A 26,708-nucleotide genomic window follows, 5' to 3' on the forward strand; every position below is an offset into this window, starting at 1 on the left:
AAAGATGGGACAGAAAGGAAGAGGGGGTGGGTGAGGCCACGGGGTCTTTTATTTATGATGCCAAGGTGGGAGCATGCGTGGCCGAGATAGTGGGGAGGGCAAGATCGTTAGAGGAGAGAAGGCCAAGTGGCTAGCGGGGAGCGGGCAGGGACAAAGATCTACATGGATTTTGAAATCCCCTGCAGCCACCAAGATTCTAAACTTCAAAATTGTATACGACAGCGTAAATCCATCGACATCTGTTGGAAAACAGCTCACACTTGGATGCTCAGTTGAACTTGGATCTGTAGCACACCCTTAAAATTGAAAAGCAATACGTTATTGCATAATGAAGACCCCAAGAGAGTGGGGTGGTTTGTCATCCATAAGAATCATGTTTAAGGTTTTTGTTTTTGAACCAAAGATATCCCTTCCTGGGATATGTCACAGATGCCTAAAACTTACCAAGTTGGCACTGAGCCCTCGTTGATCTGTAGACATCCTCCTCCGTCATTAACCAGCGCTCCGTCGCCCTTGTCCAAGCATGTCTCACCTGCTTTTCTGTAATAGCCTTCTAACCTGACTTTGCTTCCACACTTGCTACACAGTAGCCAGAGTGGTCCTTTAAAAACCTAATTAGTATCATGGGACTTTGCTGCTTAAAAAGCCTCAGTGGCTTCTCACTGTACAGACTTTTGTGATGGGGTCTATTCTTCTGTCTGATCAACCTTGTCCTCAGTAGCAGGACAAGGTACTGTCCTGTCCTGGACAAGATACTATGCTGCAAGGTTATTGGGGCCTAGAGTGCCAGACTCGGCTTGCTCCCTCGGCCTGAGAAATTTAGTGCTCTACAGTACTGAGCGGTCTTTGGACCTCAATATAGTGTCAACAACGCCGGATGCTTCAGGGTGGATCTGTCAAATCAGAGGCAAGTCGTTAATTGATAGAGAACATTTTAAATGCAAGGTTTAATTTATGGAAGTTGAAATTTAGATTTTGGGGTTTTTCTTAATAGTATTTAATAGTATCCTTCTATTTTTGCATCATTCATAAGCTTATGGTTATCACCTGGCAGTGATTTGAGAACTCCACCTTCTTGTCAGGATTATAATCTCTTGGCCTTAGCCTCAGTAAATAGTTGAAGGTCATGTGTGCTTATATAGCATGTCCTCTTGGCTGAGTGCAGCTCTGCATTTCCTAGTATTATTTCTAGGAAAACAATGTGAGAGGAAGGCCCGGGCTTCTACCAGCCTGTGTGAAAGTTCCACTGTGTGCAGATGTCTGGCTGAGGATTTTAGAATCGACCTCTGTACTTTTCTTACATGCAATTTTCACTGCCTTACACACCCCATTTACAATAGACTACCAGATTAAGAGTATGATAAAAAGTAAAATACAGGAAAATGGCATTTTAAATGCAGGTTATCATTCTTATAATAGGTATAGCAACATCTATGAAAGAAAACTGTATAAACTTTGCGAAAAAGTAAAAATGTAGCCTATCTAGTTCCAAAGCAACAAGGTGACATAGGCAGAGCACCAGAAAAGGGACAGCTAGAAAGGGCAAAAGAATCTCATTAATTCCGAGCCCCTTGATCCTGTTTGAAAGGACTTTTCCAGCTGGCTGGGAGGTGTTATCAGGCAGGTAACAGACTAGACCAGTTCAGGTGAGTTGTGAAACGTCTGGACATCTCTTTTATCGCTAAGGATTTGAAGTCCTTATCTAGGACACTGAGGGTGATCAAAACCCATTTAGGACTAGCAGGTGTTCTGGAAGCTAGGAATCAGCGGTAGTTGGGAAGCTGATTTTTTTAAGAGAGAAATTTAGATACAATTTAGTTTTTTTTTTTTTTTTTTTTTTATGTAAAAAGGAAGAGAGCAACACATGCCCAGAAAGCTTCCGTCATAGGGAGAGGTTATTGTTTACTTATAGTGAATCATGTAATACTGTATAGAGATTGGTAATTATTATTATCTATGTTTTTGTTTCAGTTTAGAGTAATGCTCTGTTCCTATTGATGTCAGAAATTTAAAAAGTCTGTGTTTCGGTATACTGTGCCAGATGGGTGGTGAGCCTTGGTTACCCCATCTCTCAGGTGATTTCTGACTTGTGAATCACTAAGGCCCTGCTGTGTGTCTGAGGGAGACTGTCAGGATCCTAGTGAGGATCCAAGCAGATAGGTGGATTACAAACTTAATTCTACTGCAGCGAAGGCAAAGTCTTTGTATGCACGGGCTTCTAAAATTGTGACATTATTTACTCTCAGTTTTAGGCTTTTGTCATGTAAGGGCATGGATGATTTTCCTTGGGTACTTGAGTTCTAGTTGGTGCTTTTCAATAGGAGAAAATCTCCTCATTTAAAATACGCTAAACTTCTATCTTGAGCTTATGACTTATTTAAATTTATGCAGCCTGTCACCTGATCCTCTTAATGAGTCTTGGGAAGAGGGTTAGCACGTGTCCTCAGTGACCGAATCACATCAAGTGGGCATGACAGCAGGAGAAGCAAATGTTGGTTTTGGAACTGGTATATTTTGACTTCTGAAGACCTCAGGAGATGGCTTTGAAAATTTGTCAAGTCAAGATTTGGGGCCCTTCATCTTTGGAAACGTGGCGGAGTGAGAAACGTCCCCTGATCTCTCCTCTTGAAACAACAACAATAAGCTGAACATCTGAAACTCAACAGAAAACACCCAAACTACACAAGAGCATATCTGAGCATGGGATCTGCGCATAAGAGCTACCACTGGTCGGGCAGTGGACTGGGAGAAAGAAGGAAGCTGCCCCTAGCAGCTGCGAAAGCTCCCTGCAGGAGAAGGGGGCGAGGAGAAGGAGCGGTGAGTTCCTGCAGCTAGCTCCTGGAACAGCTCTGCCTGGGAAAGCTGCTTTGCCTAGTCATCAGAACAGAAAGCAGAGAAGCATAACGGGACCGCAGAGGAATAGCAGTTGATTTTGCTGGCCGTGGTTGCAAAACCGAGGCTGAGCTACAGCACCCAACTTGAACCCAGCATACGAAAGGACAAACTATGATAATAATGACTGAAAAGTGGGGGGGGGGCGGATTCAAAGATCCAAATTCACAAAGATAAGGCGTGTGTAGAAGAAAATGGAAACTGTGTATATATATATATATATATATATATATATATATATATGTGTGTGTGTGTGTGTGTGTGTATAACTATCCTTTACATTTTTATAATGGTAAACACAGGCCAAATATTCAGAACCATTGTATATAACAAAACAAGAATGACCAGTGGGAAAACCCACAAAACCTAACCAAAAAGAAGAAAACAAAAGCACAAGAACAAGAAAGTAATGGAAACACCGAGCAAAAGATAAAATGGTATAAAAAGACTTCATATTTCAATAATCACTGTAAATGAAAATGAACTAAACTCTCCAATAAAAAGGCATAGAATTTCAGAATGGATCGAAAAACAAAGCCCAACCATATGCTGACTCCAGGAGAAACAGCTCAGCTCCAAAGACAAATATAGACTCAGAGTGAAAGGATGGAAAATGATATTTCAAGCATATGGCATCCTGAGAAAAACGGGAGTAGCAGTTCTGATATCAGATGAAATAGACTTCAAAATACAAAAGGCAAAGAAAGATACTGAGGGACACTTTATAATGATTAAAGGGATCATGCACCAAGAAGACATAACCTTTCTTAATATTGATGTTTGCAATCAGGGAGCCCCGAAATATATAAACAATTTCTCACAAAACTAAAGGGAGAAACAGACCAAAACATTATGTTAGTAGGGGATCTAAAGACCTCACCGTCGGATATGGACAGATCATTCAAATAGAAAATCAGTACGGAAATAACATCCTTAAATGACACATTAGACCAATTGGACATAATTGACATTAGTGGAGCCTTCCATCCCAGAACAGCTGCTTATACATTCTTCTCTAGTGCACACGGAGCATTCTAAAGAATCAACATCATACTGGGACACAGAGACTGTCTCAACAAATATAAGAAGGTTAAAATTATACCGACCATATTCTCTGATCATAATGCTTTGAAACTAGAGATCAAATTCAGAAAGAAATCAGGAAGAAATACAAATATATGGAGATTAAACAACGTGCTACTGAAGAATAACTGGGTCAGAGAAGAAATAAAAAAGAGAGATCAAGAGATACATATAAATGAATGATAATATAGTACAACATATCAAAACTTTTGGGACACTGCACAAGCAGTCATAAGAGTAAAGTTCATATCATACAGGCCTGTCGCCAAAAACAAGAACGAGCCCAAATAACAATCTAACGCTTCATCTTAAATAATAGAAAAGGAAGAACAAATGAAGCCTAAAGTCAGCAGAAGGAAAGAAATAATCAAAATTAGAGCAGAAATAAATGAAATGGAAACAAAAAGATTGATAAAAAAAAATGCAACAAAGAGCTGGTTCTTTGAGAAGGTTAATAAAATTGACAAACCTCTGGCTAGACTCACTAAGGAAAAAGAGAAAGGACACAAATAAACAAAATCAGGGACAAAAGAGGGGAAATTATGACTGACATCGCAGAAATACAAAGGATCATATGGAAATACTATGAAAAAGTATATAACACCAAATTTAATAACCTAGAAAAAACAGACCAGTACTTAGAAAAATACGAGACTGAATCAAGAAGAACTGGACAATCTAAATAGACGAATTGGCAGTTTGGCAATGGAAACGATCATCAAAAACCTACCAAAAAGTAAAATTCCAAGATCAGATTGCTTCACCAGTGAATTCCACCGAACATTCCAAGAAGATCTAATACCTATTCTCCTCAAACTCTTTCAAAACATCAAAGAGGAGGCGATACTTCTCAACTCATTTTATGAGGCCAGTATTACTCTGATACCAAACCCTGGCAAAGATAACACAAAAAAAGAAAACTACAGCCCAATATCTCTCATGAACACAGATGCAAAAATCCTAAATAAGATACTAGCGAACCGAAATACAGCAACATATTAAAAATATTATACACCACGATTAAGTGGGCTTTATCCCAGAGGCACAAGGATGGTTCAACATACACAAATTGATTAATGCAATACACCACATAAACAAATTAAAAAATAAGAATCATATGATCATATCAGTAGATGCAGAAAAAGCTTTTGAGAAGATATAGGATCCATTTATGATCAAAACACTTCACAAAATCGGTACATAAGGAAAGTACCTTAACATAATAAAGGCCATCTATGACAAACCCTCAGCCAACATTATACTTAATGGTGAAAAACTAAAAATATTCCCTCTAAGATCAGGAACAAAGCAAGGCTGTTCACTATCACCACTGTTCTTCAGTATAACATTGGAAGTCCTAGTGAGTGCAATCAGAAAAAGGAAAGATATAAGATGCATCCAACTAGGAAATGAAGACGTCAAACTGTCACTATTTGTGGGTAACATGATTCTCTATATAGAAAACCCTAAAGACTCCACAAGAACACTACTAGAAACAATAGGCAAATACAGTAAAGTCTCTGGATACAAAATCAATGTTCAAAAATTTATAGTGTTCCTATATTCTAATAATGAAGTGTCAGAAAAAGAATTGGAAAAAAATAAATCCTTTTGCAATTGCAACAAAAGAATAAAATACCTAGGAATAAATTTAATGAAATAAGTGAAGGATCTATATAATGAAAACTATAAGACCCTATTAAAAGAAATCAAAGAAGATACAAAGACATGGAAAGATATTCCATGTTCTTGGATTGGAAGAATCAACATAGTTAAAATGACCATATTACCTAAAGCATTAAACGGGTTAATGCTATCCCTATCAAAATCCCATTGTCATTTTTTAAAGAAATGGAACAAAAAATCATCAGATTTGTATGGAAAAACAAAAGACCGCAAATTGCCAAAGCCATTCTGAGAAAAAAGAACGAGGCTAGAGGCATCGCTCTGCCCGACTTCAAATTATACTGCAAAGAGACAGTAATCAAAGCGGCATGGTATTGGCAGCAAAACAGACACACGGACCAGTGGAACAGAAGCAAGAGTCCAGAAGTATGGGAAACTAATTTTCAACAAAGAAGCTCAAAACATACAGTAGAGAAAGAAAGCCTCCTCAATAAATGGTGCTGGGAAAGCTGGACAGCCACTTGCTAAAGAATGAAACTAGACTCTTGTCTATCACCACACACCAAAATTAACTTAAAATGGATTAAGGACCTAAATATAAGACCTGAAACAACAAAACACATAGAAGAAAACATAGGGACTAAACTCAAGGACCTTGGACTTAAAGAGGGTTTTATGAATTTGAACTCAAAAACAAGGGAAATAAAAGCTAAAATAAATCAGTGGGACCACATCAAATTAAAAAGCTTCTGCTCAACAAAAGTATTCATCAACAATGTAATGAGATCACCATCCGAATGGGAAAATATATTTGCAAGCAATACATCTGATAAGGGCCTAATATCCAAAATATACAAAGAACTCATACAACTCAATAACAACAACAACAAAAATGATTCAATTAAAAAATGGGTAGAAGACCTGAACAGACACTTCTCCCTAGAGAACATACAAATGGCTAACAAATATATAAAAAGATGCTCAATGTCGCTAGCTATTAGGGAAATGCAAATCAAAACCACAATGAGATACCATCTCACACCTGTTAGAATAGCTATAATCAACAGGACAAGTAATAACAATTGTTGGAGAGGACAACAATTGTTATAGACAATTAGTTGCTCATATTTATATTCTACAATTCAATGAGTTTTTTTTTCAATTATAGTCATCATACAATAGTATACTAGTTTCAGCTGTACAGCATAGTGATCAGAGATCCACATAACTCACAAAGTGATCTCCTCATTAAATCTAGTACCCTGTTTCCCTTTACGTGTTTATTACAACATTATTAACCATATTCCCCATGCTACACTCTACATCTCCATTTCTATTCTGCAACTATTTGTTTGTATTTCTTAATCCCTTTGCCTTTTTATCACCATCCTCTCAACCCCCCTCCCATCTAGTAACCCTCAAAATATTCTCTGTATCTATGAGTTTATTTCCACTTCCGCTGTGGTTGTTTTTGTTTATTTTGTTCTTTAGGTTCCACATATACATGAAATTATGCGATATATTTGTCTTTCTCTATCCTTCCCATTTCATTCAACACAATGCCCTCTAGGTCCATCAAGGCAATATCTTTTTCCATCCTCTTTCTTTTAGTCTGTGTGTGTCTTTTTTTTTTTAATTATTATTTTATTTTTTGATTTTTTTAAAATAATAGATTCTGATTCTTTTCATTTACTATCTTAACTAAGTTAAGCCGCTATTTTAATGTCAGTGTCTGATGACTTCAGTCTGCCTTAATGTGGGTCTATATCTATTTTCTTCTTATTGGAACATTAAATCCTGTTTTCTGTGATGCCTGGTAATTTTTTTCAATTATAGCAACATTTAGTATTTTCTATTACCTTCAGGTGTACAGCATAATTGTTAGACGTTTGTATAATTTTCAAAGTGATCTCCCCAATAATTCTAGTACCCACCTGGCACCATGCATAGTAATTACAATATTATTGACTATATTCCCTGTGCTGTACTTTACATCCCTGTGACTGTTTTATAACTACCAATTTGTATTCCTTAATCCCATCATCTTTTTCACCTAGCCCCCCAGACCGCCCTCTAATTGGCAACTATTAGTTTGTTCTCTGTATTTATGAGACTCTTTCTCTTCTGTTTGTTTATTTTGTATTCCTGGTAATTTTTGATTGACAATTAGGATGATCATATTTTCTTTGAGAGTGGACTTATCTTTCTTCTGGTAGATCACTTTGATCGAGTAGAGGCTGTACTATTTCTGGATTTGCCCATATTGCTAAGGCATAGCCCTTGTAGAATGTTGAAAGCTGGGGTTTCCGGGCCTCTTCTCTTTGGGTAGGCTTGTAACTTCAAATTTTGTCTCCCTAGCACTGAGAGGCTGCTGAAATATTTGCTTAACTTTTAGTCTCTAGCAACTCTCTCTACCTGGTGTTTCTGAGTTTTGCCCCATGTGTGTGCGATCTCCCTGGAGAAGAAGGGGCACAAGATGCTGGGCTTGCCTTCCGGTTCTCTCCTTTCCAGGATTTTGGCTCCTTAAGTCTTGGCCGCTTTTGTTGCTCTCGTTAGAGAGAGCTCTTCAAACTGTTGTTCCTTATATTTTATCTCCTATTAGAGTCGTTCGTAGGGGATGATTGGTTTTGAACAACTCGCCCACCATAAAGAGAAAGTTCTTTATAGATTGAGTTTTAAAAATTAAAACTAGGTATATTGAAATTTCACATTTCAAACCTGTTCAATCTGTTAAATTTACCTTAAGTTCTTACCCTAATTGAACCTTTAAAGGGGCTTTTTGTAGTTTCTTTAATGAATCTTTTAAACTTTATTCATAGATTTAATACTGTTCTTTTAAATTTATTAACTGCATAACTATTGACTTGATTTTCTTAATTATTTTTGTTCTTAATTCTAAAGCTTCCTGGGATTTAAATATGTTCATCGTTAAGGAAAGGGTTATGTCGTCCCAAACAATTTTGGAGTTTACCTGATTGAAGGAGCATAAACCAGTGATATAAACCCTAGAGTTGTAAATCCAGAGAAATTTCTCTTGTCCCTGACTGCTTGGCTAAGCACCTCTTTGTAATAACTATGACATAAACTCCAAAATTAAAAAAACAAAAACAGAAAGAAAAAATCAATGATGATGGTGATCATGTAATCTGTCTCCAATCATGAGTCATATCATAGTCTGCTTTTCAAGCTAGCCAAGTTTAACTCTTCTCATGTGTTTCCTGCTTCTGGAGTTTTTGAGTAGTTTTCAAATTCTTCCTATAGTTAGATATTTAATTGACATCTAAACGAGTGTTCGCCTTCCTAATATTGGTTCCAAGTTTTTTCTGACCATAGTAACATGGGCTGTTCATTGGAAATGGTGCTATTCATTATAATGCAGTTTAAAATGAACTTACTTTTTAAATGTTAATAATGTCTTATTGAATCCAACATATCCAAAATATTTTTACTTAAAATATGATCAATATAGAAAGACTGAGGTATTTTACATTTTTATAAAATTTAGATTTATATCTTAAAAATTTTTTGAGAGGTAATTGACATATAACATTAGTTCAGGTGTACAACATAATGATTCAAAATAAGTATATACTGTGAAATGATCACCACAAAAAGTCTACTTAACACCTATCACCACACAGTTATAAGTTTTTCTGTTCTTGTGATGAGAACTTTAAGATCTACCACTCTTAGCAACTTTCAAATATATAATAGAGTATTGTTAACTATGGTTACCCTGCTGTCCCCAGGACTTATTTATTGTACAACTGGAAGTTTGTCCAAAATGGAGTTGGTTAAACTGAACTGTTACCTAGTGTTTACAATCTCATTTATCTGGACTGTCAATTTACTGTTGCTTTTCCCTCCACAGAAAGCCAGAAACTCTCCAGATGGCTTCCAATAATGACCACGTTTTCATCCCAATGTCACAAAGAGACACCAATGGCCTCTCTGGGACAACCTCCAACGACCCGAAGACAGTTACTGAAGGAGCCGTGTTAAGTTTTCATAACATCTGCTATCGAGTGAAAATAAAGAGTGGCTTTCTACTTGGTCGAAAAACAGTCGAGAAAGAAATACTAATGAATATTAAGTAGGTGCATGAACTTTTATTTAAATAGCTTTATTGACATCTCGTGAACTTCACTGGTTCTGCCTATTACAAGTAAAGGTGCTATGGACATTTGTACACGTGTCTACAGATATATAGACACATTCATTTCTTTTGGCTCCATCGAGAGTGAAATGGTTAGATCGTTTGTTAGGTATATGTTAATTTTTTAAAAGAACGGCCAAACTTTAAAGTGATTATACCATATGTATCAACTTTTGTTTGAGAAATGGAGTAATTAATGTGTCATTTAGTTTTTCCCGGGCAAGCCTCGTGTTTTAGTGGAAAGGAAGCCTGGGTGTATGACTTCTGACTTTTTCATTATGGGGATAAAATTGTAATCTTTGAGCTTCAGTTTTCTAATCTGTGCGATAAAAGATCTATCGCTGTACTATATGAGCCAGACACTTTAGGTACTTATGCACTTTATGTCCTGTATATTCTAGAAGCAAAAGTGAGGAGATTGAAATGACAATATATTGTGGAAGTACTTTGGGTTTCAAATAGACTTGTTTTAAGTAAGTGGCCTAATTGTAGTCATTGTTAATCTATAGCATTTTACCTCATGTTTTCCTCAATTATACAAACAGAAACCATTGGAGTATTAAACAGATCTAGCTTAGCTCAAGGTATGCTGTTGAAGTCCCAAGTAATAGGAGAATTTAGGATCCAAATCAGTAAAAAATTATGTTTTTATTCTCACCTTCAGCAACTAATTGATCATGAGGTGGTTGTGTGGGCAGTAGAGTGGGGAGGGGAATGAGAAAAGAAGTTTTCTCATGTATCTCTCTTCTTTCACAGATGATAGGCATTAGGATTGTTCATGTTTTTCTGATTTCTAGAGAATTAAGCCTGATTCTACCCTTCTCTCAAGAGGGAAGTGTATCTAAGTTTGCTCCAACAGCATCGACTATGTGTTCTCTTTTGTTACTTTGTTTAATAGGGGACGTTTTTTCTTAAATTTTTGTAAAAAGTTTTTTGAAGCAAAACTGAGAGTGTACACTGAGGAGCAAGATCTCAAATGCTCTATATAAGGGAAATTTTTATTTCAAGGTAGAACAAAGAAACTTTTCTAGTTTTCCTAGACTAGAGGGGTGGTTTTAAGAGCCCTTTGTACAGGTATGGCTTCAAACCTATGTAGAATCAGATGTTTCTCATATTTTCTCCATGCATTCTATGGGATTGTGGCATTTACTGTTACTGGCAGACTACTGCTCCCAGAAGGGTAGGAATTGACAGAGGAGAAAATATTTGGATGTGGGTGGGGAAGAAACAATGGAGATCTAAGACTGATTGGGTTGTGGTATGGTCAGATTGTGTAGCATGAGATAGGACTTTGATCATGCAGCAACACCTTCTGTCATACCTACTTCCTGGTTGCTTTCTTGCGTTGGTTAAGAAACTCTGACTAGGAAAATGAGGAGAAGAATGGTAGACACAAAGCTTTTATCTTTTGCTATACGCCTAGAGAGAATTCACTGACCTTTTGGAAAGGTAACAAATTTTTCGTGAGACATAACAATAAAGAAAGTGTTAGTCACTTCAGATTTTGTGCTAAGTGGAAGGTAACAAATGATTTGACAATGTACGTTTGAATAGACTTATAAAATGCATGTTCGTGAGAGTACATTTATCTTGTTTATGTTTGAAAGCTGACAGATTAGTAACCTGATACACTAAAAGTGCCATCTGTTTAAGGCTGTATGTTTTTATGGTTCAATGGTATGCATTCCAGCAATAGATGGAATGTCCTTCTTTACCTGCATTCCTAGGTTCAGAAAAGTTGTCAAATCTTTTCTTGAAAACTAAAAAATTATTTAAAAAATATAGTTGACATACAATGTTATATTACTTTCAAGTATACAATATAGCAATTAGACATTTACATACCTTATGAGTATTGCCCCTATAAGTCTTATAGGACATTAGGGTTTTCTTGCTTCCTCATATTTCTGGTTTAGGCATCCATGAGCTAGCTATATTATCCTTTTTATTCATAAAGCATTTCTAATTTTTCTTCTATCTGCTGTCTTCTACTAGTATTTCTGAGATGGGAGAAAGATGCTCTCATTTATCTTATTTTTACTTGTTTTTGATTGCACCACTAGCATTCAAAATAGTAATTTCATTCCAAAAAAAAGATGAGAATTTTGATTTAAGTTTTACCTTTGGGCATGTTGTAATCTTATTTTAAGAACTAAGTAACTAGAACCTGACATCCTATGTGGAGGAATGGGGAGGTAAGTAAAAAAAAATCTGACATTGAGAATTCAAAAACATGAGATTTTACTACCTTATGAAAAATATTTCTGTAACACTTAGTTTGTCTTTACCCAGCATTTGATCTTCTCACCAAAGCTGAAGATCTATGAACAAATGTTCCATTCCAATAGATGGGTGGTAGCCTATAATCTTCAGGGAAATTCATTATCTTTTTCGAGATTTTTTTAAAATTAATAACTTATTTTGAAATAATTTCAAACTTAAACCTTGCAAGAACATAACCCTTTTATTCACTTCTTACCTCTTAACATTTCAGTGCATTTGTGATTCATTTTGTCTCTTTGGATACCCATTTTCATTCGTATTTTTCTAAATTATTTGAGAGCAAGCTGTACATATGAAGCTCTATTATCCCTAACACCTCCTGTGTATATAGAACCCTCCCTGATATAACCACCCAGTCATCATCTGGGAGTAATGGATGCAGTGGTGGGCCCTAAAGGGCTGCTGGTCAACCATGCTCTCCGCATAGTTGGCTGACCATAACTTCATGTCCTCCCCTTAGTCTCATCCAACCTGGTATTTTCCTGTCCCACTCTAAGTCACGTTAACCTTGGTCACTGGGTCATTTTGGTGTCTACCAGCCTTCGCCTTAATGGCACTATTTTCTTCTTCGTAAATTATAAATACCAAAACAGGAGATGCCCTGACATTTGCCAAAACCCTATTCTTTATTAAACTTGAAGCAAGCAGTTTCAGACCCTGCCAATGACTCATGCCAGAGTCAGCAATAACTGTCACAATGACAGTTACCAAAGGATGGTTTCCATCTTGCTCTACGATATGAATTTGTTTGCATTCTGCTTAAAGGAAAAAGTTTCATTTGTCAACTCTTCGTTCATTTATTTCTATCAGTATAGACTCATGGATTCACATTTTATTCAGTACCATTCAATAGTAATGCATTATCATCATTATTTATCTTGACACTACTATCGTTCCTGATTTGGTCAGTGGGAGACTTTCGAGGTAGGGACTCTGTTTCCTTTTTTTGATATATTCTCTCATTCTTTGAGTATTTTCTTACTATGGCAAAAAGTTCCAGACTCACTGTGTGCTTACTCTGCCCCAGACCTGGAATGAATTGATGTACCTTTTTGTGATGTTTGTATTTACCAATCTGGTTCTGGGTGTTTGGAACATTCATTGCTATTGGGACATCATAGCTCCCAGGCCTTCAAGTGGACAGACCTAAGGAACGTATATATGTATATTCATATACACATGTCTAAATCTTTTTATATCTGTCTGTATGTAGATTAAAACGCATGACCTCCAAGTCACATTTAACATGCAAGGGTTATTTCCACATTTCTACGTTTGTAAAACATCTTCTCAAAAAGGAAAAATTCTGGCTCACATTTTTAATATACTTTAATGTGCTCCATTTTTTTTTTTTTTTATTCCTTAATATAAGCAATCTCTCCACCTGCCAGCTGTCTCCTCTCTTTCTCTCACCTCTTTCGCGGCCTGTGTTCTTGGGCGCGGGTGGTTGCTGCACCTCCACCCAGCACTTCCATCACCTTTGCACTGGGAAGGGAAGGTAGAGTCTAATAGCCGTGACTGATGTATTCTTTGAACATGGTACAGTAAGTAGGAAATGTAGCTATACTATTTTTCCAGTCAGGCTATACTTATTGAAAAACATTTGGTTTTCCTATAATTAATTGTCATTTATAAAAATGTAGGAATTCATTTATTCAACAAATTTTGAATGTCTGTTAGGTGCCTGACATTTTGTGAGATGCTAGTGACAAAATTATGCCCTCTGTTTTCAAAAATGTAGTCTAATGAGTGGTACAGACAACTAGAGCACTTCGCTGTGTTCTATTATGGGATAGAGAAATTAGAAGACAAGATGGAAGTCCCAAACCCTAAATTGGAGGGCTGTGGGCATGGAGAGAGAGAAAGTTAAGATTTGGGATGTGTTTTTTGTGTATGTAGGGCAGGGTAGGGATGGATGATTCTCTAAGCAGTGAGAATGGCATTGACTTCTCACCCATAAAACAAGGCAAAAAGATGTACCATTATTTACTAAAATGTAATAGATGTGACAGGAATCCCATAGCTAGGTTTCATTTCATGTATTCAGTATTCGGTAGTCTACTCATTCTAGAACATTATGCTGCATGGTACGGGGGTGGGGAAAAAGAAGATTATACAGTTTTTTATTGGCAAGGTTTATAGAATAGTGAGAGAGACTTTCTTATTCTGAATGTAAATGCTATAAAGCAATAAATAAGGGTGGGGAGTGAATGATGAGGGATGATAGTAGGGTGGAGGGTGGAGTGGGCAACAATGAAATTGTAGACTGTGGACTAGAACAGAGGTCAGCAAACTTTTTCTATAAAGGACCTGAGAGTAAATATTTTGAGTGTTATAGGCCATACTTCTGTGTTGCAGCTACTCAACTCTGTTGCCGTAGCATGAGAGCTGCCATAGACATTAACAAGTGAATGTTGCTCTGTTCCAATAACATTTGTCGATGAACACAGAAAATGTGATCCCTGGATTTAGAATGTAAACTCAATGAAGGTGCAGACTTTTTTTTTATTCTCAGCTCTGACCTGCGTTCTAGAAGAGTGTCTTGTACACACATAGTAGACAATGAATAGTTGTGTTAAATGAATGGAGAGACAGGTAGCCACTACTGCAAACTGGAACTCTTGCATTTGTAATTATACATTATTGTTGTTTTCTGTAATGCTAAGGTTTCATGGAAGCCCAACTCAGGGACCTGTAAAATTCTTTGACTTAGAATGCTCACATTGAGTTTTGGGTTAATGATTTATCGTTACTTGGTCTTAATTTGACTATATTTTGTAAAAGCCCGGAAAGGTTTTCTGACAATGAAATTTTAGAGAATAAAAGGCTTATTTCTGGTCATTTTAGAAACAGTTACTAGGTAGCTATTACTAGAGAAGGCACATCAAGAGCTATAGATAAATGCATCTTGAAAGTTCACCCAACCATTCGCATGGATTTCTACATCGGGGGAAAGGTCTCAGAAAGAATAAAATATTTTCCTGTTTTACAGTTTTACTTAACTCACTGTATTTGCGCAGTGTTTCAGTGAGAGGCTCCTCAGTCAATGAGCAAAGTGGAAGGTACAGTTCACCCTAGCACCCACCAGCCATTTTACCCTTGTGACAGTTCAAGCACAGTAGGCAGTAAATGTGGAGGTCCTCCTGGATCGAAGCGCTGCTGCAGCTACCTCGTGAAGTTGATCACTCACGACGCTTGGATAGCGTAGTGTTTGCCTCTGTGAAAGGCATTATCTGGAAATGAAATAGCCTTCCACTTTGTGCCATCCACTTGGAATAATTTTCTCTGGGTAATCACTTTTGCTTATACTCCATCGTACAGAGATTGGCGTCGACGCCAGGGTTTTGCAAGGGCTTCGTCAGACCTCTGTTTCATCACGCCGTGTCACTATGGTGGTCCCGCCCCTCGTTCTTCTTGCTCCAGTCCATTCTCCTTACCTTTCTACCGGTTACCTTCAGGATAAAATTCAGACCACTTATTTACCTTTTTCTTGATTCTCAGCACAGTCAACACTGCCTTAATATTTTCTACTTTCCTACTCTCTGTCTGAATATTCTCTACCCTCAAACACTATGTAATGTGTTGGGAACATGCAGCATGCAGTGTCTTCACCATGTCTGTACATCGTTCAAGGTCACCCCCTGAAGAAAGTGGTGTCTCCCCTTCTAAACAGAATTTTCCAGTCCACTTATCTGACACTTTACAAGGAAGAAACAAATACTATATTTGAAGGGTATATGTTTTACATTTCCAATTTGATTAAGATTTTTGTGAGGGTTAAGAACTGGTGAAGTTTCTTTTTCTTAATGCCTGAGGTGCTTTATTCTAGCCATCGAATTTGTACTTCAGATGTATTGTTTCTTGGTCCGACTAGATTCGAGCAGTGAGAACACTAATGCTAGTGATTCTAGAAATCCATTAACTTCTTAATCGTGTAGAACTAAACTAGGTAGCAAATGAGGTGACTGGAAAATAATTCTCATCAAACATTGCTCAAGACTTCGCCTTGTGTTAAGAGAGGTAAATGTAACAGAGGCTTTACTAGAATCTTTATTTTCAAGTAGACTTGAAGGTTTATGTGTCCTTTTAAAAAAATAAGTGGTATAAAGAATAAGTGGAAGAAATCTAGAGGGACCTGAGGCCTTTTCCTTATAGGTCCTGAAAAGTGAAGGCGTCCTTTGCAGACTAGACTCTATTAATCGGCCATTTGGTTTGTTTTTAATTTAATAGTGGGTTTGTGCTTGTTTTCTGCTGATTTCATCAACTTTCATTGAGTGTATGAAATGCAGATCCTATATTAGTAGACCTGGCTTTAAAGTGCACCAGTAAATCTGTCTGTTTCTGCATTTACAGTGGGATCATGAGACCTGGCCTCAACGCCATTCTGGGACCCACAGGTGGAGGCAAATCTTCGTGAGTATAGCAGAGAGCATCAGTAAGATTTTTCTTTGCCATTTTAATGTGCTTTTGAAGATCACTTTTAGGAGAGCAGGTATTTGTAGAGCATTACTGCATGTCTAGCCTGCTATAGGTGCTATGGAGTACATGCAGTTATGCCGTGGTTCTGGCCAGAGGAGTAGGGGGTCATTAGATCAGCTTCATTGACAGGACGTGATAAGGTGGTTGGCACACAGGGGTCAGCTGTGAATTTGAGCTAATGAGGCAGAAAAGGAAGGGGATGAAACTCAAAGTGGGGAGATGGAGCTGAAGGCATAAGTGAAGGCTTGTGTCCCAGCTAACTGAGCACATTGCCTGTGTTTGATCTCCCAAGGTCACACAGCCTGGAGGGCAGTTTGGGAGCTCAGTGCTGGGTCAGACAACAGTGCCTTGTGTTCATGGTTTTGGGCATTATTGTAGCATAGAGTTAAAAATGAAAGACAAGAATTAGAAGACTATATAATAATGGTTGAAACATAGAATTTCTTGATCTGTTTATTTTCTAACTTGAGCAGAATTTGGATTCAGAGTAGCTGAGAAATATAGCCTTAATTAGAGGGGAAAAAAACTCATATATGTATCTTTATAGGTTGTTAGATGTCTTAGCTGCAAGAAAAGACCCACGGGGATTATCTGGAGATGTTTTGATAAATGGAGCACCTCGTCCAGCCAATTTCAAATGTAACTCAGGTTATGTGGTACAAGTAAGTATGTATGGATTTGCATTTTAAATTTCTCCTGTTTCTACATGAGCAAAGTGGAAGGGCATGTGCCTTTGCTGATAGTTCAGTATGCTTCCCCTGGTTACATGGCATGGGTATAGAACCAACTTACTTTAAACCAGCTTTTGATAATCTCCCATCAGATGTAGGGTAGTGCTAAATGGAAAGGCAGGGACAATAGAACATGACCCTTATCAGAGCAGTAATATGAATGCTAGTTATGCAATACGACCCTAGTAAAGGTAACATTATCAATTCTAGTCATCATATTAATAGAGTCTGTTGGTAATATGATGTTTTAATTTTTCTCTACCTTTACCTTTCTCCTTCCCCTTGCTTAGAAAACTATTTTGGCTATATTTGTATAAAGCAGTCTATAAATGCCTGCTAGTAGTAATTACAATTACCTGTGTTCTATTTGGGTGTACAAATGCAGAGTGAAAATTATCCATTAGACTTTGTATCTCTCTATACATGGAGTTTTATAATTTGTGTAATGACAAGTTCATAATTAGCTAGAACTTTCCTTATTTTTGTGGATTAAGTTTTATACACTAAAGATTGACAGTACTACAAAAGACCTGATGTGTCTTGTTAAAATGCCATTCGCCTTAAGGATGATGTCGTGATGGGAACTCTGACAGTGAGAGAAAATTTACAGTTCTCAGCAGCTCTTCGGCTTCCAACAACTATGAAGCAACATGAAAAAAATGAACGGATTACCGCAGTCATTCAAGAGTTAGGTCTGTCTAAAGTGGCAGATTCCAAGGTAATGTGGAAAAATGGATGATAACATTGACAGGACATAGGACCTTTCTTGTGTGGGTGGTGTAACTCATTCAGATGTTTTCTATCATCTTTGTGGTCAAAAGTGGGTGCTTTTTTGTAATAAGAAAAGTGACTAGTTACATAAAATGAAGGTGGAAACCAACCAAGACAAAATTCAAAACAATGATTTAGTCCTGGAAATGAGGTATGGCAGTGTGGTCTAGTATGTAGGTGTTCTTTGCAAAGTCACATGCCCCTGCTTTATAATTACAGCTTTTGATTCTCCTCCACACTAATTGTTTAAGTCCAGTCTCATTCAGTATCTGTACACTAACTTTCCTTCTTTCTGTTTTTCCTTTACCTTTTAGCTATTCTTCCTCTCCTCCTCCAAGGGACTTTGTTTCATTTCTTTGTTGGTATATTTCTGGAATTCATAAATGATGAAAATTCATGGGATCTTCCTCTGTATTTCGTATTTCTACAGTTTGGTTTCCAAACTTATTTTCAGTCATATTAGGGTTTATTTCTAATTTGTATGGAATCCAAGTTGTCTTCCTATAGTGTTTCTTTTGAAAGCCTGTCTCCTCTCCTCTCTCTCCCTTCCTTTGGCCAATATTACGTGCAGACTTCAAGTGCTAGTCTCCCTTAGGTTTTACAGATATCAGTTGTGGGCAAGAGTGATAAAAGTAACTGCTTATGTGGGTTGTGCAAGATCAAGAAAAAGAAATGTGACGAATGAGTAAAATATACAGTTGATAAAAAGGATTAGTAGGTTTGTGGGGAGGACATTTGAGGCTTTGGGTGAAGATGAACTTCCTTGGTTGTCATGGTTCTAGTTTAATCCCCCTGTGATATCTCTTCTTTAGAGTAATGAAGAATGGGGGTATTCTGCTGGTCGCTGCTTCATGTGATACTTTCTGACAGCCTTTTATGTAAAGTGAATTTTGCTGTTTTTTGTTTGGAAGAATAACTCTGAGATGCTACTGTTTCCCACTTATGTTTGTTTTATAAGTGTTTGGGTTTTACTTGATTTTTTCTTTTCAGTAAGTGCTTTCCATTCTTTATCTTTGGGCGGCCATTGCCCTGAGTTCCTTGCATGGATTTCTAGGGGGAAGAAGCAATTGATGACTTCTCAGAATTCTTGATGACTTCTTAGAATTCGTTGATCTATTTGATTGAAACAATTTAGTAAAAATGTTTATTTTTTGAAAATTTAAACATTTTCTTTTTAACAGAAATGTAGAGAGAATAGTCTGATTATTACAGTAATAACATCGTTGTAGTATAGTTAATAATATGGTATAATTACTATGATATGATCACTAATAACATGTACCTAGATTTCCCAGCCATTAAATATCTTATTCAATAGTATCGTCTGGTTTTTCTTTTTGAGGTATTTTAAAGAAAGGTATAGATACATATTTTATCCCTGAATATTTATTATGCACTTAAAAAAATAAGAGCATTTGCCTAATTACTACAATATTTTTACCAACTAACAAAAATAATGACATTTTAGTATCAACCATATAGAGCCCATATTTATTCTTATATCTCCAATTGTCTTAAAATGTCTTATAGCTCAATTGTTATAGGATATCATGAAGGGCTTGAGTAACATTTAATGATCATCTCTTGAAGACTCTTACCTTAAGAATTCTTTCCTATCTTCTGCCTCTTCCAAAATCTACCTGCTTCCCAAACACATACGGTGACACTGAGTGGTTGAAAAGACTGAACCAGTCGGCTCGGATTTGTCTAACAGAATGAGTCAGGAATTCTGCCAGCATTATGGTATAGTCAGGGTCAGTTTGGGAAGCCTTTTGATGATCGAAGAGGTGCTAATGTGAACAGTAGAAAGTGAACTTTCTTAGCTGCCAAGGCCCAGCTCTTCTTGTGAGTCCACTTGAGGACTTTCCTTGGTGGGGGAGAAAAAGAGATGTATAAGAAGACTAATAAATTGTAAATGCTTTCATGTTTTCCTATACTATCTTTTCTCCCTTTTTGAACTATGATTTCACTATGTCAAGACCATGTCTCTTAAGTTCTAACTTATTATCTTAAAACTAAATACTTAACTTGATTAAAAATATATATATAGAACTATTTAAAGCATGGGTTTCATATGAGGCTTAGCCACAGACCAGCTCTGACCTGAGCCTTAGTCTATTCATCTAATTAAAGAGAAACCTACCTCTTCTCCCAGATACTCATTTTCTGTTCAGAATAAATGAGGGTGTGAGGCAAAGTGCCTCTTATAGGGTTGGCACATGTTAAGAGCTCAAGAAACTATAGAGGCTGTGCTTGTTATTGCTGATAATGACAATATTTGTGTTTTAGGTTGGAACTCAATTTATCCGTGGTGTGTCTGGAGGAGAAAGGAAAAGGACTAGTATTGGAATGGAGCTTATTACCAATCCTTCCATCTTGTTCCTGGATGAGCCCACGACGGGCTTAGACTCAAGCACAGCAAATGCTGTCCTTTTGCTCCTGAAGAGGTAAATATATGGAAACATTCGTCTTTCATGCACTATCTGATCACCTGCTATGTACCAGGCATTATTCTCGGTGCAGCAGATTCAGCAGTGAGCACAATAGACAAATGTTTCTTCCTTCTTTGTAGTAAGGGATCAGTCAAATAACAAATATGTATTTCGAGGAAAAGGAATCAGAGTGAAAGTGTAGGGAAGACTGCTGTGTTGGGGTGGTGGGTGCCCTATTACATAGTGGGATGGTAATGGGAGACCTCAGTGATATGCCATTTGAGCTGTGAGCAAGACCTAGATGTCTGGGAGGAGAGAGTTCTAGTTGGAAGGAACAGCCAGTGGTCCTGAGGCAGCCCATGCCTAATGTGTTTAGAACTCAAGAGGCCAGAGCAATGGAACCCAGTGACCTAAGAGGAATGGTGGTTGGTTAGTGTATTAATTTGCTGGCGCGTCAATAACACAGTACTACAGAATCGGTGCCTTAAGCAACAGAAATTAATTTTTTTACAATCTTGGAGCCCAGAAGTCCAAGATTAAAGTGCTGTCAGGATTGTGTCTTCTGAGGCCTCTGTCCTTGGCTTATAGGTTTCTGTCTTCTCCCTGTGTCTCATTTCATCTTCTCTCAGTGTGTCTGTGTCATGATTTCTTCTTATAAGAACATTAGTTCTTATAGGATTAAGGCTTACCCATATAACATTTAGCTTGAATTACTTCTTTAAAGATTCTGTCTCCAATACAGTCACCTTTACTGGTGTTGGGGCTTAGGAATTCAACATATGAATTTGGGTGGGTGGGGGGAATACAGGTCAGTGCTCAACAGTTAGAAAAGGAATCAGATGGATTTGTCCCTTGGGTGACATAGGAGCTTTTAGAGAGTTTTGGAATGGCGGAGTGATGGCTGTGTAGAGAAAAGATTATGTATATAACTGGAGAAGGGCAAGTACAAGGAAACCAGTCAGGAGGGTGTTTGTAGTAGCTCATTCGAGATATAATCGTGGCTTTGACTCAGATGGTAGCGATTAGGCGGGAAGAAGGAGATAGACTCTGGATATATTTTGAGTATAAAACCCATAGGATTAGCTTGTAAATTGCATGTGGGTTGCGAGTATTGAGAGAATGAATTCTAAGATTTGGGGACTGAAACATGAAAGAATGGAATAAAAACATTGCATTTCCTTTTATCAAGAAAGAAGACTGTGGAAGGATCATATTAATAGGAGAAATTTAAAAAGTACTTGTTGGCATCTTTATTTAACATTACATTTTTAAAAGTTTCAATCTTATAGAAAGGGCATAAGAATTGCACAAAGAAATCCCATGTCTCCTTAGCTAGATGGCCCGACTCTTAGCATTTAACTGCTTTTGCACTCCTGTCTCACTTCCCCTCCTCATATGTGTCTGTTTTGTTTTTTACTTTATTTCCCATAACTCAAAAATATATTGGAGTGTAATCCACAATATAAGACCATCTTTTTACATTGTCACCTTATATACGTCGCAGCCAGGGGGTCACATTGATACTATTGCCTGCATCCAGTCGTTAGACTCCAATCAGGCTTCAGCAGCTTTCTCAGAATTTTCTCTTTCTCTCTCTCTCTTTTTTTTTCTGTGTCTCAGGATGTTTTGCAGAAATACTCTTTTCTAAGCCTGAGCCATTCTTTGGTCCTTCCTTGCCTCTCACGTCCTCGCCCATCTTTGAGAGTATATAAAGTGGCCCTCAATCTGGATCCATCCAGTAAGTTTTTATGTGACTAGATCAGACCATGACTTGTTGGCAGCGATGCCACAGAAAGGATGCTGTGTTCTGGGTATAAAACATCAGGGCCTGCATGGCTTCAGATCATGTTAACCTCTATTACCTGGCCGTATGCATGTCTTCTAGGTATACCTGCTCTGCAATAGCTAGTTATCCGTTTGTAATTAATCAGTATTTTGTCAGGGGAAATAATCAGATACTATGCTGATATCCTGTTTCTCATCAAATGTCCACCCAGCAGTTTAGCATATACTAACAACTCTGCACGTGTCAACTACTAGTGTGACGGTTACCAAATGGTGATTTTCTGTTTTCACCATTTTGTCCTCACAGTTGGCATTCTACTGTAAAGAAGTTTTCTCCTCTATTTATATTTTCTCATATTCTTATTTTAGTTAATGGATTATAATCTGTTGTTCTTATTTATTTGTATGACCAAATTAACCCTTAGTTGGCCAGCGAAAGCCCCTTGAATCTGGCTTTTCCTTCCTTTTGACATGTCTCTGATTATTCTTCAAGCATTTTTTTGCTTTATGGTCAGCAAGATGTTTCAGCCTCATCTTGCACTTTTCCTGTGTCAGATGTTTCTCTACGGAGCCCTAGTTCTTTCTGATACTGTTAAGATTTAGAAACCACAATCTGAGTACTTAGTGTGCTCACTGCTGCTGGAGTATCATTGGCTCTAGAACATTTAGCAGAGAGGGAGAAGAAATATACTTGTATGTGTGTATATGTGTGTATATAGAATATAAAAATATATTTCTGTATTTGAAAATATATATTGAATATAAAATATTGTGAATATATGCAGTTTGAATAGAAAAACTCGTGAACATACATCCGAAAGTATTGCTCTTTGTTGTTATGTATATATTGCAAAATCCATGAGTTCATAGTAATATATTCAATTCAAAATTAACAATTGTATATTTTTTTTAGACCTCACCCTTTCCATGTTTATCAGTGACTTTTCAGAGAGTGAGAAACATTGGCTCCTATTATCTCAACGTATTTACTTACTTGTGGAGCCAACCAGCTTTACTGTTCACTGTAACCAATCATTCTGGCCATGCTCTGTGCCCACCATCAATAGGAACCTCCATGCTCCCCAGCCCCTTTTTTCAAAAGCTACCAGACACTCCACCTTCGTATGGCTTTCTTTTCTTTTATTACCTTGCTTCCTCTGATAACCATGCACTCATAAGCAAATCTCTATGCCAGGATGACAAGAAACATGAAGATGGGAAGATGTCTAAGATTTTAGACATCTTAAGTTAGAAATGTCAATTGTACATATGAGTGAAGATGCCAAGTAATGGGTCTTGGGTTCAAAGTCAGTGAGAGAACACATCCATGGCATTTTTATCATCTGTAACTATGTTAACAGTGTCCGTTAGAGAATGATGAATTGATAAAGAATACTGTATAAATATTTTCACTGTGCTTTGGACTAGTTAGCAAATAAGCATCTTTCTTTATTCCAAAGAGCTCTAACCTAGTATTTCTCCAGCTCCACTGTGCACACGAATCACCTGGGGTCTTGTTATAACACAGATTATGTTTCTGCAGTTTGTAGGAGGAGCCCACGAGTCTCTATTTCTAATAGGAGAAACTGATACTGATGCCGTTGGTCCTCAGACCAAACTTAGATTAGCAAGGCTCTCACCAATTTACTTGCCTGCATGCAGTCCTTTACCAACTCCTTGTTCTCTGCTGTTTAAAGTTCCACTCTCTGAGTAAAGGGATTCATCATACGTTTGCGTTTTGATGAAGCCTCTTTCTCTAGCTTCTCTCCTCCTCACCCCTCCCAATATATCTCTGCAATAACACTGAACTACATGTAGTTTCCTGAGTAGACCTTGTTACCACATACTTTGTTCTGCATGTTCCTTTACCTTGATTACCCTTTTTCTTTCTTTCTTTGACATATTCCTGTAGGCCCCTGTGACACTATCTTATATTATCTTCAGATCAGGTTATAGTCTCCTATTTAGCTTACAAGGGATCCTCAGGTACTTCCATTCCTCATTGTATTAAAATGATTGGTTTACTGGCCTGAGCCTCTTTGAGGCAGAACAAATTTGTATACACTGCTAGCATATAGTAGGTGCTAAGAAAATGCTTAAATTGAAGTGATTGTTCTCTTAAAAATTTTTAACAATAACAGTTTTTGAATGGTGATTTTGGCCTTTGTTTCTTCTACCCATAATTAGCAAATTCTGAGTAAAGGTAGTTTAGTAATCTTTTGGCCATGGTCCATCAAATTTCATCCTTAAGTCCTACTAACTGTCACACCTTGAGCTAGTTACGTAACCCTCTAGGCATTATCTGTAAAATGAGGGTGATATTACTATGGTGCTGTCAGTATTGTCTCATAATTGCTTTGTAAAAGCATTATGGAAAGCAGATGTGGTAATCAATAAAGTATTTAGCAAAGACCTAGTAAGTACTTAGTTGTTGTGTTAGGTGTAGTATTAGGGTGGAAGAATGAATACCAATTTGTATAAAACCAGAAGATTTTAATGATCGATCAATGGGAATAGGACATCAACCATTGTATTAATGTTTAGTTTATAGTATATTCTCGACCATGAGTGTTCTTACAAATTTCCTGAGTGCTTGTTAAAAATAAAGATTTTCTAGACCCAACAGGTCTGGGAAGACTGTCCAGGAATCTGCAGTTTTAGTTAATGCTGTAGTTGATTCTAGACTGTTCGTGGGACAACTTTAAGAAAGCGTAGTCTTTCTTAATAGCATTGAATTTAGATTCCTTAACCATGAGAGAACATGAGATGAGAAGTTAGTAAGAGAAAATCAAGTTGAATTAGGCTTGAGGACCTAAAGGCAGGAATAAAATATTTTGCTAAGAAGTGCAAATTTCAGATGTTTAACGACATGTTATTTTCTCACTTTCAACTTAGGATGTCTAAACAGGGCCGAACCATCATCTTCTCCATTCATCAGCCTCGTTATTCCATCTTCAAGTTGTTTGATAGCCTCACCTTATTGGCCTCAGGAAGACTAATGTTCCATGGGCCTGCTCAGGAGGCCCTGGGGTACTTTGAATCCACTGGTATGGTTGCCTCTTTTATGTACCGAGAACCTTTATTAATATAATCCTGAAAGAGAGCAGAGGAGGTAGACGAGAGTTCCATTTAATCTTTGAGTAGACCTATTATGGGTTCTGCCACTCCAGAATATATTTGGTTAGTTTGCTGCTTTTTTCTTCATTTGCAGCATAGACTTAATTAGATCTCTTGTCTTTTTTGAGTATGCGTGCATACTCTGTGTCTGTGTTGGACTGATTCTACTGGGCCTTTATCTGTTCTGCTTCCCAGTTCTGATGACTTTTTTTCTAACAGTTCAATCAATATATTAGCCTCATAGCCACTTATCTGTCAGTTGAACATTCATAGAAAAGCCTGGTACCCCAAAATCATTTGTCTGACCATACAACAGATCGGGTTTTACCATTTTTTCCCTTTGCACTGGATGTTAGTCTATATTTGTGAGGGTTTAGGTAGATGCCACTTAATTTTATAGCAACATCAGATTGCAGATTTAGACCTGAAGTGGATACGAGTGTCTTAGCAGTCAATTGAATGGCTATTCCTGATTTTGACACTGATAGGCCAAAATTTCTGACAGTTCTGGGCTTCCTGGTTCTATTTCAGATGGAAAAGTGTAATATTTTTATGACTCATTTAGTTCACTATATTTTAGAGATATTTGGATGTTATAGATGATGCTTCAGGACTCCAAGTATAATTTTAAATAATTTATATTTTTAAAATGTTGTTTTTGCTGAATCTTTATCATTTATAATAATCACACATACATGGGTCTGAGGAGTCTAGGAGGAGAGGAATCTGAGACTAGGACTATAGGCCAAGATGAGTTCAGATGATCTGGCTCAAGAAGTCAAGGTAAGCCTTCATTTGTGCCACGCCGGCTAAATTCTCTTGAGAATGCTGCTCTGGTGATTTGTTCTTTGTAAATTACAGCTGCATAACAGAAGATAAGTAGGTCTTGAACTTGTCTGTGTAGAAGTAACCATTGTTAAAGTGGGTACTGGGGTTCTGGCAGCCCCTAGGTGAACTCGGAGAACAGAACCTACCCTGGGCTTCTTGTAAACACAATCCTGCAGTGCCTAAGTTGGCTCTGCTTGTTGCCTTGCTTTGCGGAGCATTAGTCCTAGATACTGCTTTTTTTTTTTTTTTTTTCCAAAATATATATATTTTTCTTGTGTACTAGAGTTGCCTTCTTTTGTAGGTCACCACTGTGAGCCCTATAATAATCCTGCAGACTTCTTCCTGGATGTAATTAATGGAGACTCCTCTGCTGTGGTATTAAGAGAAGAGGTCGAAGACGGTGAAGGTATGTGAACCTGTCACAAGTCACAGATTGTCACCCAATTGAATTGGCTGACATGTAGCAGCGTGGTAATTCATTACCATGTGGCTTTGTGAATTTACATTACTAATGCTGCCATCTGC

General features: G+C 37.4%; 1 protein-coding gene across 4 annotated transcripts in view; it reads left to right on the forward strand.

The window, feature by feature from the left end:
• The window catches only part of LOC107518949 (broad substrate specificity ATP-binding cassette transporter ABCG2), a 123,707-nt gene that overhangs the window by 80,920 nt on the left and 16,079 nt on the right, over window positions 1-26,708 (forward strand). For all 4 annotated transcript variants that reach the window (XM_016161104.2, XM_036227723.1, XM_016161103.2 and 1 more), the window contains 7 exons: window positions 9,473-9,694; window positions 16,394-16,453; window positions 17,067-17,181; window positions 17,816-17,968; window positions 20,311-20,468; window positions 25,134-25,285; window positions 26,485-26,589. In XM_016161104.2, the coding sequence (XP_016016590.2) occupies window positions 9,492-9,694; window positions 16,394-16,453; window positions 17,067-17,181; window positions 17,816-17,968; window positions 20,311-20,468; window positions 25,134-25,285; window positions 26,485-26,589 (946 nt within the window). In that variant the 5' untranslated portion in view covers window positions 9,473-9,491. The remainder of the gene's footprint in view (window positions 1-9,472; window positions 9,695-16,393; window positions 16,454-17,066; window positions 17,182-17,815; window positions 17,969-20,310; window positions 20,469-25,133; window positions 25,286-26,484; window positions 26,590-26,708) is intronic.

The sequence above is a fragment of the Rousettus aegyptiacus genome, unplaced genomic scaffold, assembly GCF_014176215.1.
Source record: "Rousettus aegyptiacus isolate mRouAeg1 unplaced genomic scaffold, mRouAeg1.p scaffold_m13_p_10, whole genome shotgun sequence".
NCBI lineage: Eukaryota > Metazoa > Chordata > Mammalia > Chiroptera > Pteropodidae > Rousettus > Rousettus aegyptiacus.